At 35.2% G+C, this 14925-nt stretch overlaps 1 protein-coding gene across 3 annotated transcripts in view; it reads left to right on the top strand.

The window, feature by feature from the left end:
* Nucleotides 1–14925, top strand: part of Hnrnpr (heterogeneous nuclear ribonucleoprotein R) — a 36294-nt gene that overhangs the window by 312 nt on the left and 21057 nt on the right. The window contains exons 2-5 of one of the 3 annotated variants that reach the window (XM_005317577.5): nucleotides 2966–3131; nucleotides 5526–5644; nucleotides 6274–6381; nucleotides 9868–9981. In XM_005317577.5, the coding sequence (XP_005317634.1) occupies nucleotides 2975–3131; nucleotides 5526–5644; nucleotides 6274–6381; nucleotides 9868–9981 (498 nt within the window). In that variant the 5' untranslated portion in view covers nucleotides 2966–2974. Of the gene's footprint in view, nucleotides 1–2962; nucleotides 3132–5525; nucleotides 5645–6273; nucleotides 6382–9867; nucleotides 9982–14925 lie in introns of all 3 variants that reach the window. The other 2 variants (XM_040288092.2, XM_078025588.1) reach the window with 2 other exon arrangements.

The following is a 14925-nucleotide window of genomic DNA, read 5'->3' as shown; positions in this document are numbered from 1 at the left end:
GGCCGCGCAGCCGTGGGCCTAGCCCCTCCGCGGCGCCTCCGCGCCCTCGCTCAGCCTCCCCCGCCCCTCCAGTCCCCGTCCCTCGGCCCGGCCCGCTCGCTGCCCTCCGCGCGGCCTGACGGCCCGGCCGCACTTTTCCCGCCTCCGCCCGCGGCTGCTTGCGGCCCGGGCCCCATCGCTTCGCTCAGCCGGAGCCGCCAGTGGGATGTGTCGATAGTCGGGTCGGGCCTGCGGGGGTGGGGTGGGCAGAGGGCGGGGTGCAGATCGCAGGGTTACCCGAGCCGGGAGAAAACTTTTGTGTGAGCAGAAGGCGAAAGGCCCATTTATGTGGGAAGCCTCCCCCTCCCCCGTTCTGCATGCTGCGAGCCGAGATTTGAAGGAAAAAATGACTACTAGAGGCCGCGAAACTTAGGCTTCAAGCGGTGCCTGAAATGGATAATTCTGAGAATGTCATAGGCGCACCAAATTGGAAAAGCGATTCTTTTTCTTATACGGTAGTAACCGTATTGCCAAAATTTAAAAATTAAAGTCTTAAAGGTTCTTGAAAGGTTCGGTCCTTCCACACTACCTGTTTGAGATTTTTCCTGTCCGCAGAGGTTGAATTTATGTCTCATGAGTCAGTCGTAGGGTAAGGGCTTGACACTGCTGAGCCATGAGATAACCGTTAGTTTTCATTTCGTTGGTTCTTTTAAAACCCGTCTCTTAACGTGAAGGATTTTCTGAACAGAGATGTTCAGAAAAAGTCAGGGAGGAGATAGTACTGACATCCCAAATGTCCCAGCAGCCCTTTTAAAATCTTATTTAAATGTCTCCTTTTTGCAAAAATGTTTAGGTCAAATGACTACAGTCACCTTAGTATATTTGCTGCATCCAGAAATATGGTTTGGCTGTGTGGCATTGTGTTGAATTGACATGAGTTTTAAATGGTCTCATATGACATAAAAGTCTTTTAATGAGCATTTTGTATTCGGCTTGAAGAGAGATTTTTTTTTTCCCCTTGATCTGAAGGTTTTATTTTCTGGAATCTAATTATTTTATTTTTTAATAAAACATTTACACAGTTTTTCGGGAAATTTTAACAATTTCAACGTCAACTTGTCCTGCCTTTGCAATCAATTGGTAGTTACAAACATTTCTGTCTTGTAGTTAATACACGACTTGTCTTTTTGCTTTTACACATTAAAAAAACCCACTTTAACAGATGTTCATTGAACTTTTCTGTTAAAAATTTGTCTCTTATCTGTAACTAATAGTATTCCCAGGTGCAATGCTGTGAGGGTCTTGTGATACTGAGAACTTTTTGAGTTCTGATGATCTTCAGGGTAGTATTTTGGGGTGGGTGGGCCTGGAAAAACAATGAAGTTCACAAAGAGATTTTGGATTTTAGGATACATCTTTATAGAATTAAGTTGTATTAATTAGTAAATATATTCTTCTCACATAATAGTTTCTTGATCAAAGTATGCCAGGCTTAAATTTTCCATTTTTGCTAATTCATCAGAATTTGAGGCTTACCTTGAGAAACATCCACCTAAAGTTTAACCACAATCTGGGTCTATACAGATATTACAGGGCTATCAAGTCTTAATGTTTTGTGATCCTGAGAAGTCATGATATTATTTATCTCACTTTCAGAGTAACATTTATACATTTTCCTTTCTTCTTCCTACTTTCTATTACCTTGTTCTCTTCTTGGTCTTCCTCCTTTTTTCATTAACTGCAGTTAAATATCAGTGGATTTTAAAATGAAAACCTGTTTTAAGCCGGGTGACTGCACCTGGTGCATTTGCACAGTGTTTGATAAGCAATCTGAAAGTGTGGTTATCTTATGTTGTCTTAGTGCTTTTTAGTAGACTTGTATTTTCTTTGTATCTGATTGGGTGTCTTGAGTTTCTTCAAGAAACACAGGCATTTTCTTGAGATCCACCTTCATGTCTTTTATTTCAGTATGTGTTGCAGTGTCTTTATTCTGCTGCCTATTATCTTCATCACATTATAATTTTGCCATAGACAAATGCACATTAATTCCCTGGCTTTTGAGGCACTGTAGAGACTGGCCTTGCATGGTTTTATTATTGACTTTCTCTTCAGGGAATTGGTCCATTTCAGCATTACACACAGGCTGAACATACAAAATGATTTTTGGTAGGTTAATCTGAGAAATCTTAGATAGTGTTTGTTGAAATTATTTGGAAGAAGTTAGTTGTCCATCAGTATGTTTTTGCATCTTTAGTGATATGAAAAATTCAATATATTCATGACTTTTTTTTTTTAAAGAAGCAATCTCAACTGTAGCTCACTTATTTTTATGTGGACTTAAAACAATTGTTTAGCTTTTAAACTTGGTCATTTTTTCTTTTAAATCTGTGAATGGGATTAGCAAATTAATCTTAGAACAAAAATTAATGTGAAAGTTGTGCTTTTTGTTTGTGTAAGTGAGGTGGAGAAAACCCAAGCCACCAATCAGCATGTTGAACTAGAGACAACAGGCACTTATTTCACCCAATATTGTATTTGAAGCAGAGCTAGGAAAATTTGAAGTCTTTAAATCTTGATTAAGTGGTCTGTGGGCATTCATTCTGTATTTAATCTAAACTTCTAAAAACTGTATAAGAATTGAGCGCCAAGGGGCTTTTAGGATTTTGTGGTGATTTGTTGATCTGCTCACCAGGACATAACAGCTGCTTTTGTTAATCAGCGATTCTACCTTCAGTAAATTTAAGCCTTTATTTAATTTAGCGTACATGAAGTTCCTTAAAGATCTAATGCTTTCATGTACATATTATAGTTTACAGGATTATTATTGCAAATTTAGGTCAGATACATCACAAAAGGCATAAAATATTATTTTGGATAGAGGTTATTAGCAGCATGTGTACAAATTAGTTTAGATAAATCATGCATTGTCCTACAAACTAGTTATTTCTGGCTTAATGTAATATAGCTCCTGAATTTTTTCCAGCAGCATAATAAAATGGCTAATCAGGTGAATGGTAATGCGGTACAGTTAAAAGAAGAGGAAGAACCAATGGATACTTCCAGTGTAACTCACACAGAACACTACAAGACACTGATAGAGGCAGGCCTCCCACAGAAGGTGGCAGAAAGACTTGATGAAATATTTCAGACAGGTATAATATGCATTTCTTGTTTCTGACTGGTTATGAAAGTGAGGGCAAACCACTTTGAATTTTATAAGTTTTTTAAGGTTAAATAATGCTTATTGTTTTTGATCTGTGTAGAGCTGAATATTTGTTACTTTCCCTTCATTGAGGACATATTGGGTTTGACTTTGATATTCTTATTTTATTATTTTGAAGCCGCCTTAGTGTTGAATATGCAGTTTTAGTTGTTTCAGAATAGTACATCAATTTGTCTTAGATTTATCACCAATTAAAATGTATGTTTCAGCATACTAAATTTTGCATTTTTTTCCCTTAACTTTAATCAGTCATCATTTTGCTTTTACTTTTCTACTTTTAGCTTCTTAAAAGTGATTGTTAAATTAGCTTAGGTCTGATTAGGTGGCATAATAAGAGGAATAGTTAGAATGTTTTGTCTGAAATGATAATAAATGTCAGACTCCTTGAGAGTGTGTGGTTTTTCTAGTTTCAAATGAATAGAAACCCACATCTCTCTGTAATTTGGAAGTGTTTGGTTTGTAACAGCTGTTTTCTTTTTCTTTTTTTTTTTTTTTAATCCAGAAGTCCCATGGTTAAGTGCTTAAGCAAATTTGAACATCTTAATATGGTTGGTTGTAAGTGGTTGAAATTTCAAAGAGGGAGAGAAATATTTACCCTTAGGGAGCGTTGTTCGTAAATAAATGTGTCCTCCTCCTTTGGGGCCATAGATGGAAACTTTCTTCCTCTGTGTTTTGTGTGCCTGTCCAGATTTGGGGAGAGGTAAAGAGAAAGAGAGAAAAAAAAAAACTGAATTGTCTCACTCAGAAAAGTGTCTTAAGTACACTAGACAAATAGCTGGTTTTTTTTTTCCTTCTTAAAAATAATTGAAATCTGGGCAGCTTAGGATAATTTTAGACACTAAAATGACTTATAAAAATGACTCCTGGGTGATGGTTCCATTTGAAAATCAGTCCTCAGGAACTTTCTGTGACATTCTGCCTTAGAGAATTGGCAGTGATCTGCTTAGAGATGCTCTCCTGTAGAGTGTTTTGTTATTGCTAAGAGGCTGATGTTTTGGGTGTAGGATTGGATTGACAGAATGGATTGATGAGTGTCCTGAGTTGTGGCTTTGGGTGGTGGTATGAAATAGTCAAGTGAAAAAAAAACCCTCCCATTTATTTATGCTCATTTTGAGCTTTTAAAATGATCATGGCAACACTTTTTTTTTAACCTTTATTTATTTATTTTTATATGGTGCTGAGGATCAAACCCAGTGCCTCACACATGCGAGGCAAGCCCTCTATCACTGAGCTACAACCCCAGCCCCAACATTTTTTTTTAAGTAACTTTGCAAGTGGCATTACATTTATTTAAAATAAATTTACTGTATGGAATAAAGTTCTTTCTGGCTTTACCAAAATGGAGTCAACTTTTGATGTTAGTTCATATGGACTTGGGGGTTTTAATCTGTCAAATATTTCCATTTATGTTGGATCAATTCTGAAATAGCTTCCTTATATAGAGAGAATAATAAGTACCACAAACTTAACAGAATTAAGAAAGTTTATTTTAAACTTAGTAGATGTTCTGTGTGCAGTTAAATATAGTACATATGTAGAATGCAGTACATATATTTCCTGTATAGTTTACTTATAAGTCCATAAAGTTCTTATTGCCATTTGGAAAAGATTATCATTATTGACAGTGTTTTGAATGCCACAGCAACTTTTTAAATCTCAGCTTGTATCAGAACAAAGAATGCCTTAGAATACGACTTTCAGAATTGATTAATCAAGCTGCACTTGCATAGAAGAGTTTAAAATTATGCCTTTCCACATTCTGACTGCAGCAAAGTAGACACTCAGATAAACAAATGCATTTCATTTTCTCTTTAGTGTTAGAGAGGAAAAGCCTGTGACATTTTTTGGAGAGTGGAAAAAAGTAAAATTGGTTTTCATGTTTTCCTCCATCTCTTATGTAGTAAATGACTGTAACAACACATAATTTGAAGATTTATCCTTGAGAAATACAGTGTATTCTTATATTCTAACATAAACCAGAATTTGTTATGTGAATGCTTAGTCTGTAGAACAGTATGTGCATCAGGTTTAACTTTCAGACTGTCAAGTCTTACAGTGTTTGGGGAGTTGGAAATGGATTTCAGGATTTTTTTCTTTTTTTGTGGATTGAAATTCATGTTTATAAGTGTTGACATTTTATCTTTTATTACCATATTTGTACTTGACCTTTCTACATAGTATTTGTGTAGCTGCATACATGCATAGATGTAAATGAAAAATATAGTTAGTGATAATATATGTAATTCTTAATAGACTTCCATAGAACAGTTTAGCTTACCCCTTTTATTGCAATAATATTACCCCTTTTTAATTTAATTTTTAGGATTGGTAGCTTATGTCGATCTTGATGAAAGAGCTATTGATGCTCTCAGGGAATTTAATGAAGAAGGAGCTTTGTCTGTTCTACAACAGTTCAAGGAAAGTGACTTATCACATGTTCAGGTAAGGTCATTACTCAGAAATACCTTTGAACAGTTAATGACCTGAAATTTTACTATTAACATACTTTTTTTCCTGTGAAAAAGTGGTTATTTGTTATTATGGCTTTCTTAAAAAAAAAAAAAAGTGTAAGGGGGGGAAAAAAAAACGACCAGCTGTGGCAAAGGGTTTCAGAAGCATAATTATAAAACAAAAGAGTATGTTATTTTAAAAACTTAAAATTGAAGCCACAGTTAGATGATTGTTTGATTGTTGCTATTAGGTTTTTACATGTTTGAATTGCTCAGATTTTTAACATTTTTGGATTATCTGATACTGTTTTATTATCTCGGAGGGAAATAACATAGGTGGGAGGAATAATTTCAGCCATCTGGCAAAGGTAGTCCAGATTCAGTTAAATATCAACAAAGGGAAGACTGTTTTCCAGTGTAGAAGGTAAGCTCCATGAGGTCTACACTGTCTTAATGCTGGCTGATCCAGTTATGGGCACATAATATCCACTCAGCAAATATTTGTTAAATGAATGAATATTTTGTTAAAATTTCAGTGTTTTGAAATTTAAATTTAATTGTATATTTGACACTTCAGAGATTCCTGGTGATTCTTTTTATTGAATTATTTGCCTGTTTTAGAACAAAAGTGCATTTTTATGTGGAGTTATGAAGACCTACAGGCAAAGAGAGAAGCAGGGCAGCAAGGTGCAAGAGTCCACAAAGGGACCTGATGAGGCCAAAATCAAGGTAAATCTTGATTTGGATAGTTGTAATGTTTGATGAAAAGCTTTAATTCAGATTCTCCCTCATTCCATGTTCTTCTGGCTACGAGTGACATGTTTATTAATGCTTTTGATAATAGTTTCTTGGATTGGTCCAGTAATGTTTTTCGGTTCACTTTTTCCCCAAGCACTTTGTTTCTTTTCTTTTAGTAAAGAGATGTTGTTACCACTACTTTCCTCCTCTTGAATTTTCACTTAACCTCAGTATCTTTGTAAAACAGGACTAGTAATTGTGCCTAACTCAGTTCTGAGAATTAAATGAATTAACATGTAAAGCACTTAGAATGGTGCCTATAATATAGGAAGGACTATAATTGAGTGATTAGCATTATTACTTAAACTGCTCTGAAAGGTAAATATAGGACTTAGTTAAATGGATATTGATGTCTTGCTGCAGGGATAGACTCCCCCAACCCAGACTTTTTTTTCTCTCCCTCTTTATTGCACTGGGGATGGAACCCAGGCCCTCTTATCTGCTAAGCAAGCACTGAATCTCCACTCTGCCTTTTTTGAGACAGTGTTTTAATAAGCTTTCCAGGCTGGCCTGGAGTTTATGATCCTCCTGTGTAGGATATAGATGTATACCACCAGGCTGAGCTTCAGATTTTAAAATTTGAAATAGTTATTTAAAGTTGAAAATGTTAAAGTTGTTTGTACAACTGGTTTGTTTTAGATAGGAAATGTAACTTGTAGTTCCTGCCATGTAACTAATTTATATAGAGTTCCTTTGTATTCCCCCCACGTCTCTAAAGTGGCATAACCCTATTCTTTACAAAAATTGTAATTAAATAGGTGAAGTAATAAGTTACTTTAAAAGTAACTTGGAGCCGGGTTGTGGTCCAGTGGTAGAGCACTTGCCTAGTATGTGTGAAGCACTGTGGTCCTTAGCACCATATAAAAATAAAACAAAGGTATTGTGTCTGTCTTAAAAAAAAAAAAAAATGGGGCTGGGGTTGTGGCTCAGCTGTGGGTGAGGCACTGGGTTCAACCCTCAGCACCACATAAAAATAAAATAAACATGGGGCCAGGGTTATGGCTCAGTGATAGAGCAATTGCCTAATATGCATGAGGCACTGGGTTGGATCCGTGGCACCACATAAAAAATAAACAAAGGTTAAAAAAAATAAACAAAAGAAAGGTATTGTGTCCATCTACAACTAAAAAAAGAAAAAAAAAGTAACTTATTAGTGTTCATAAATAGGCCTGTATGATTTCCTTTAGAGCTGGCTGGCTATTCTTGGTAAGGTGTATATTACATATTTACATGTTATTTGTATAGTATGCATATTAAGCTTGTATTTTAAAAAAACTTATTTTTTATTTTTAGTTATAGATGGACACAATACCTTTATTTTGTTTTTTATTTATATGGTGCTGAGGATTGAATCCAGTGCCCCATACATTCGTGGCAAGCATTCTACTACTGAGCTTCAACCACAACCCCTAGGCTTGTATTTTATATTACATATATTTCTGTGTTTAAAAGTAGAGAGAGAGCTTTGAGTCAAAGGTAGGAGAATGGAAGGTCTAAGTCATGCAATCCTGTAGAATGCCAGAGTTCAGTGAATTTAATATCTAAAATTTGTTGTTTCTCTGAAATCATATACTTTTAAAAACATAAAAGTATAGAACTCTTCTAGGTAGATTGCATTTTTTTCTTTTGCCATTTTCTTTTTGTTCTATAGTCATTTCATATGAATGTTGATTCAGTTATATTGCAAGCTTCTTGAGGGCAAGGAAATTCTCTTCTATGATTCCTCTTGATAACCTAATATAATGTTGTGAGAAAGGTTGGTAATCAGGAAACAAAGTTTTATTTGTTTTTTTGAAACCTGAGTGTATTTATTTGGTAATTACCAAATTTGAAGTCTGTACTGTGTGGGAAATTATCTTCTGGAATTTATAATACAGCAGAAGTATGAAACAAACAGAAGTATCAAGCAAAATGTTAAACTGGAACTTTGAGTACAGTAGAGTGCAAAGTAGCAATAGAGGAATGTGCATGATAATAAATGAGAGAAGCTGCAAGAGAGAGAGAGAGGACTTTATAGGGGAAGTGGTACTAGGGATGGAACCAGGGGTACTTCACTATTGAGCTTCATCCCCAGCCCTTATTTATTTATTTATTTTTAAATCTATCTATTTATTTATGGTACAGGGATTGAACTCAGGGGCACTCAATCACTGAGCCATATCCTCAGCACTATTTTTTAAATTTTATTTTATGTAGAGACAGGGTCTCATTGAGTTTCCTACTGCCTTGTTGCTGAGGCTGGCTTTGAACTCGAAATCCTCCTCTCTCAGCAGTCTCTCAAGCTGCTGGGATTACAGGTATAAGCCACTGCACTTGGCCCCTTTTTATTTTTTATTTTAAAACAGTCTCACTAAGTTGCTGAAATTTTTGCTAAGTTATTGAGGCTGACCTGGAACTTGCAATCCGCTTGGGAGTGTTGCAGGGATTACAGGCATGTGCAATCATGCCTGGCAGAACTTCTGATTTTTAAAGGATAAGAGAGCATTTTGAGTCACAAAAGTTACTAGTGGAAATAAGAATGGTGTATAAGGAAAATGGTTTAATTGAAGTATAGAAGGTGAAAGATGAAGATTGTATTCATTCATATTGTAGTATATCAATATGAATAGGTAGCATGGGGTCAATTTATGTCAGTTTAATAATCCTTGCCCCCTTTTTTCTGTTCCCATTTATAACAGAAAAGTGATGTGTGTTTAAAGATTGAATTTGCCTATGACTCTTTCTACTGAATATATGGAAGGGAACAGTTAAATAAAGTGGGAGCAATGTGGAAGAGGCTGAATTTTTTTTTTTAACCTAGCTATAAAATACTTAGTGTGATGCCACAAATCTGTAATTCCGACATTCTTTTTTTCTTTCTTTCTTTCTTTTTGTAGATGGACACAGTACCTTTATTTTATTTTTTATTTTTATGTGGTGCTGAGGATTGAATCCAGCACCTCAAATGTGGTAAGCAGGTGCTTTACCACTGAGCTACAACTCCAGCTCTATCCCACTATTCTTGAGGCTGACACAGGAGGATTGCAAATTCAAAGTCAGTCTGGGCAATTTAGCGATACCCTGACTCAAAATAAAATTTAAGAAAAGAATCCAAGTGTGGTGATACATGCCTAGGGAAACAGCTACTGGAGAAACAGGGAGGGGATCATAAGTTTACTGCCAGCTCAGACAATTTAGTGAGACCCTGTCAAAATTTAAAAAGAAGGGAGGATGTAGTTCCCTGGTAGAGTGCTTGCCTATTGTACATAAGTTCCTGGCTTCAATCCCCAGTATTGCAAAACAAACATATCCTAAGATGTTAGGGTACCTATTTAAAAAAATTATTTTTTGTTGAGGTGCCTTTTGAAAGTGATTAATAGATTGATACATGTATGAATAGTTGTGTATTCAAGTATAAACATATGTAATTACTTCTAGGCCTTGCTTGAGAGAACTGGTTATACTCTGGATGTAACCACAGGACAGAGGAAGTATGGTGGTCCTCCACCAGACAATGTATACTCTGGTGTGCAACCTGGCATTGGAACAGAGGTAAGTGTTCTTTAGCTGTATGCCACAGTCTTTCCATTTTGTGTAGTTGTTCCATCTACTATAAGATAGGAGAAAATACTTGATTCCTTTGGGGATATTCATATATATAATTTTTAGAAAGGATAATCTTTATATAGATACCCACACATCTTGTAAAGAAATGTATTCTTGGAAGTGGTTGCTTAAACCATGTTACTAGCAAGAACCATAATAAGGAAGAAGTAGTTGTTTTCTTCTGTTTTTTCTTTTGAATTTTTGGGGCTGGGCCTTGGACCCAGGACTTCTTACATACTAAGCATGCTCTCTACCACTGAGCTTTACCTCTGGCCCTGTTTTTGTTTTTTAATGTCAATAATTTTGAACTGTGTTTGTATTGCCTCTTTGCCTTCCCCCATTGTGTGGAATGTACTTAGTATTTACTGAGAAACATTATTGATGGGAATAGATTGCAAAAGGGAAGGATATGAAACCAAAGAAAAAAGATTGAGCATGTTACTCCATACTTAAACAAAGAAATAGTTCCTGTTCCATTTCTGTTCCATTTGTGCTTTCATAAAAATTTCTCCATATGCCTTTATATTCTAATCTGTTAAGTGGAGAAAACTGCCCAAAGTAACCTCTGTGATAGTATGGACCTTTTCTGATTCAGTGTCTTTATTTATTTTGGAGTACTGGGAATTGAACCTGGGTCTTGTGCATACTAGGCAAGTGTTCTACCACTGAGTCACATCTTCAGCTCTTTCATTGTCTTATATTTTAGTGCATAGCAGAATGCCAGGAACATAGTTTTATATAATATTTGATGAAAGATTTATGCTGGTCATTTCCTTAGAATACTGAAATCATGGACTTCTAAGTAACTTAAAATTTAAGTTTTGAACTTAAAATTCAGGATTTTTTTAAAAACAAAGTGTTTCTTAGGTGATAGTAATTAAATATTGAAGATGTGGGGTTGGAGTTGTAGTGCAGCGGTAGAGCACTTGCCGAGCATGTGCGAGGCCCTGGGTTCAATCCTCAGCACCACATAAAAATAAATAAACAAAATAAAGGTATTGTGTCCAACTACAACTAAAAAATAAGTGTTAAAAAAATATTTACGATGTTATTTAGGTAGTGGTATCATTTTATTAAGATATTTTATTAGAGTTAAATAATTAACTGGTCTTATTATTAGCAAAAACGTATAATTATCTAACAAAAATGATATTTTTTTATACATATAATAATATACATAATAATAATTATATATATTAGAGTTCCAAGAAATTTTAAGTGTACTCTTTTTTTGGGAGTGGATACCAGGGGTGCTTAACCACTAAACCACAGCCAGTCCCACTCCCCCCCACCCCCACCCCCCGTCCCCCGCCCTGCCTTTTTTTTTTTTTTTTGGTGAGACAGGACCTCCCTAAGTTCCTTAGGACCTTGATAAATTGCTGAGGCTGGCTTTAAACTTGTAATCCTACTGCCTCAGCCTCTTACACTGCTGGGATTACAGGTATGCGTGTGCCACTGCACCTGGCTTTAAGTTTAATCTTTTTTTTTTTTTTTAAGTTGTAGATGCTCACAATATCTTCCTTCCTTCCTTTCTTTCTTTTTCTTTGTTTGTTTGTTTCTTTATCTGTGATGCTGAGGATCAGTGCCTCATAAGTACAATGCAAGTGCTTAGCCACTGAGCTACAGTCCTAACTCCCTAAATTTAATCTTGATTCCCATTTGAGTAACTTTAAAGGAAGGGAAGCAGTAATGCCTTAGTAAGACTTAAATGATATGCTCTCAAAAGTTAAACCTTACTTTTCAAGTAACAAAAATAATGAAGATAATTATTTCTAGTTATGAAGACAAAGCAAAGATGGCATCATTTGGGGCTGGGGTTATGGCTCAGTGGACGAGCACTCGCCTAGCACATGTGAGTGCTGGGTTCAATCCTCAGCACCATATAAAAATAAATAAATAAAATAAAGATATTGTGTTCAACTACCAACTAAAAAGAAAGTATTAAAAGAAAGATGCCATCATTTAACATAACTTCTTAGATCTATGTTACTTAATTCTAGTTATATGTTCTCTTTGTATGGAATGGTTATTGGATTTTGTTCTTTGAACTCCTTTTTAATGTTATTCCAATTAATATTCTATTTCTCAATATTTAAATTATTAAAAGAAATTCTAAGCATCTTTATTTTTAATGATACCTGAAATCATCTACATATTATTTTGAGTGTCTTTAAAAATTACATTACTTAACTGATGCAATTGCTCATACCTGAATTCCAGTGGCTCCAGAGGCTGAGGAAGGAGGGTCAGAAATTCAAGGCCAGCCTGGGCAACTTAGAGAGACCCTGTCTCAAAATAAAAAAATAAATAAAAGATCTGGGGATGGGAGCTCTAGGTAGAGCATCCCTGGATACCATGCAAAAAAAATTTCTTTTACATTACTTACTATAATACAATGTAATGTTTCGTGATTATTGATAGAGTTGGAATTGGAACTCTGAATCATCTAGGTTCCTTGCAGGAGTGAATGTCATCACTGGAAATCTAGGATACAAATGAATAATATTTTAGTCTTATTTCTCTTTGGTCCTCTTTAAAAGCCTTCCCATCCTTCATCTTTACCTTCGTTTTCTGTCATGAATCCTTTGAAATCTACATTTATATTTATATTACACCCCCGCACACACACACACACACACACACACACACATACATACACATGCTAGGCGAGTGCTCTACTGCTGAGCCACAACCCCAGCTCCTGTTTTATATACTTTTTAAGTAATATAGAAATGTGGTTCAGCTTTCTTGAACTGTAGCATGTATTTTTTTTCCTAATGGTTTTAATTTTTTTAAAAATATTTAGTTTTTAGTTGTAGTTGGACACAATACCTTTATTTAATTTTTATGTGGTGGGAGGATCGAACTCAGGGCCTCGCATGTGCTAGGCAAGTGCTCTACTGCTGAGCCACAACCCAGTCCTAATGGTTTTAAAATTTGTTCTTAGTATTAGAGTTTTTTTTTCCTTCTCTTTTTAGACCTGCATATAAAATGAGTAGATTAAAAGTAGAACTACTTTGCCTTCTTCTTTTTTAATTTGTTTTTCATATTACCTTTATCTTATTTATTATTTATTTTTATGTGGTACTAAGGATCAAATCCAGTGCCTCACATGTGCTAGGCAAGAGCTCCACCACTGAACCATGAACCCTGCCCATTTTTGTTTGTTTGTTTTTAAGATGACCTGAAACACCTTCAAGAGGGGAATGCAGTTTAAAATTTATCAGTGGTATACACCATTCAGCATGTGGTATGCTTGTTAGTATTTCCTAGTTATTACATTTATCTTAGTCTTGTTTCTCCAACTACTTATAAAATTCTTTTGGAATAAGGATTAAGTTTATATAATTCTTTTACATTTTCATAGTGCCCAGCTTGGCACAAAATTAGCTGATTATATCTATTTCATAATTATGGAAATGTACTTTTTTAGCCCATTTAATTGGTTTCATTAATGTACTCAGTGGAGACTTACTTTATCTTTGCTTTAGATATTTCTTATATTGCATTGCCTTTTTAGGAAAAAGATAAATTTTTCTATATTTTAACTGTTATTGCATATAATAAATATTGTTGCAGCAAAATTTCTATATTAAATTACCTGCTTAAGCCACACTTGTCAAACAGTTTGTTATAACAAAATCCTTATAAAGTCTTATATTCTTCCCATAAAGATAGATTTCATGAGATTTGGCTTAGCTTTTTTGAAAATGAAAGTTTTGATTTTGAAAAATAGGTGTTTAATGTATTGTGTTGCTGATCTAATAAATATTGGTTCTAATTAGTGTCATCTTTTCTATAATAAGTTTTGGATTTTGTTCTTTGTTACAATCATTAAAATGTTTTAGGTCTTAATTGAGGACTTTGACATTAAGATCAATGCCTGAGACTGTGGTGGTATTAAAATTAAGTGATGAGAGGACTAATGAGATTTTCTCTTTGGATAAGATATACTCTAGGGCTGGGGATGTGGCTCAAGCGGTAGCGCGCTCGCCTGGCATGCCTGCGGCCCGGGTTCGATCCTCAGCACCGCATACAAACAAAGATGTTGTGTCCGCCGAAAACTAAAAAATAAATATTTTAAAAAATTCTCTCTCTCTCTCTCTCTCTCTCTCTCTCTCTTTAAAAAAAAAAAAGATATACTGTAAATTAATCCTATAAATGAGCACTCATTAACAGACATTGTTGCTAAGTATCTTGAGAAATATGCAAGAATGATGATGGGTATTGATTTTGAAATGCATTTTTTAGTGTGTCTAGGCCCTCACCTAATTATAGTCTCTTTATATTATTCAGCTAGTATTGTAAAACAGAAACAAGTTCTGTTTTATTTATTTCCATAACATAAATGTGATAAACATGAGGATCATGGCTATAAAATAAATTCTTTTTATTTATTTTTGAGACAAGGTCTTACTATGTTGCCCAGGCTGATCTCCAGCTTCTGGGCTCAAGTGCAACTCCCACCTTAGCCTTTAGGCCACCATGCCAGTTATAATAAGTTCTTTTTTTTTTTTTTTTTTTTGTAGGTGGACATAATTATTTTATTTTTATGTGATACTGAGGATTGAACCCAGTGCCTCATGTGCGCTAGGCACATGGTCTACCACTGAGCCACAACCCCAGTCCTAAGTTCTTTTTTTTTTTTTTTTTAATATTTAGTTTTTAGTTGTAGGTCAACACAATATTTTTATGTGGTACTGAGGATCCAACCCAGTGCCTCACACATCCTAGGTGAGCACTTTACCTCTGAGCCACCACCCTGGCCCAATATAATAAGTTCTTATTTGTTTGAAGAGCATAGCACTGATGTTCACATGCCTGTAATTTTAGGGGCTTAGGAGGCTGAAGCAGGAGGATTTGCAAGTTCAAAGCCAGTTTCAGCAATTT

Source organism: Ictidomys tridecemlineatus, chromosome 11, assembly GCF_052094955.1.
Source record: "Ictidomys tridecemlineatus isolate mIctTri1 chromosome 11, mIctTri1.hap1, whole genome shotgun sequence".
Classification (NCBI taxonomy): domain Eukaryota; kingdom Metazoa; phylum Chordata; class Mammalia; order Rodentia; family Sciuridae; genus Ictidomys; species Ictidomys tridecemlineatus.
This window is presented reverse-complemented; position numbering and strand designations above follow the sequence as displayed.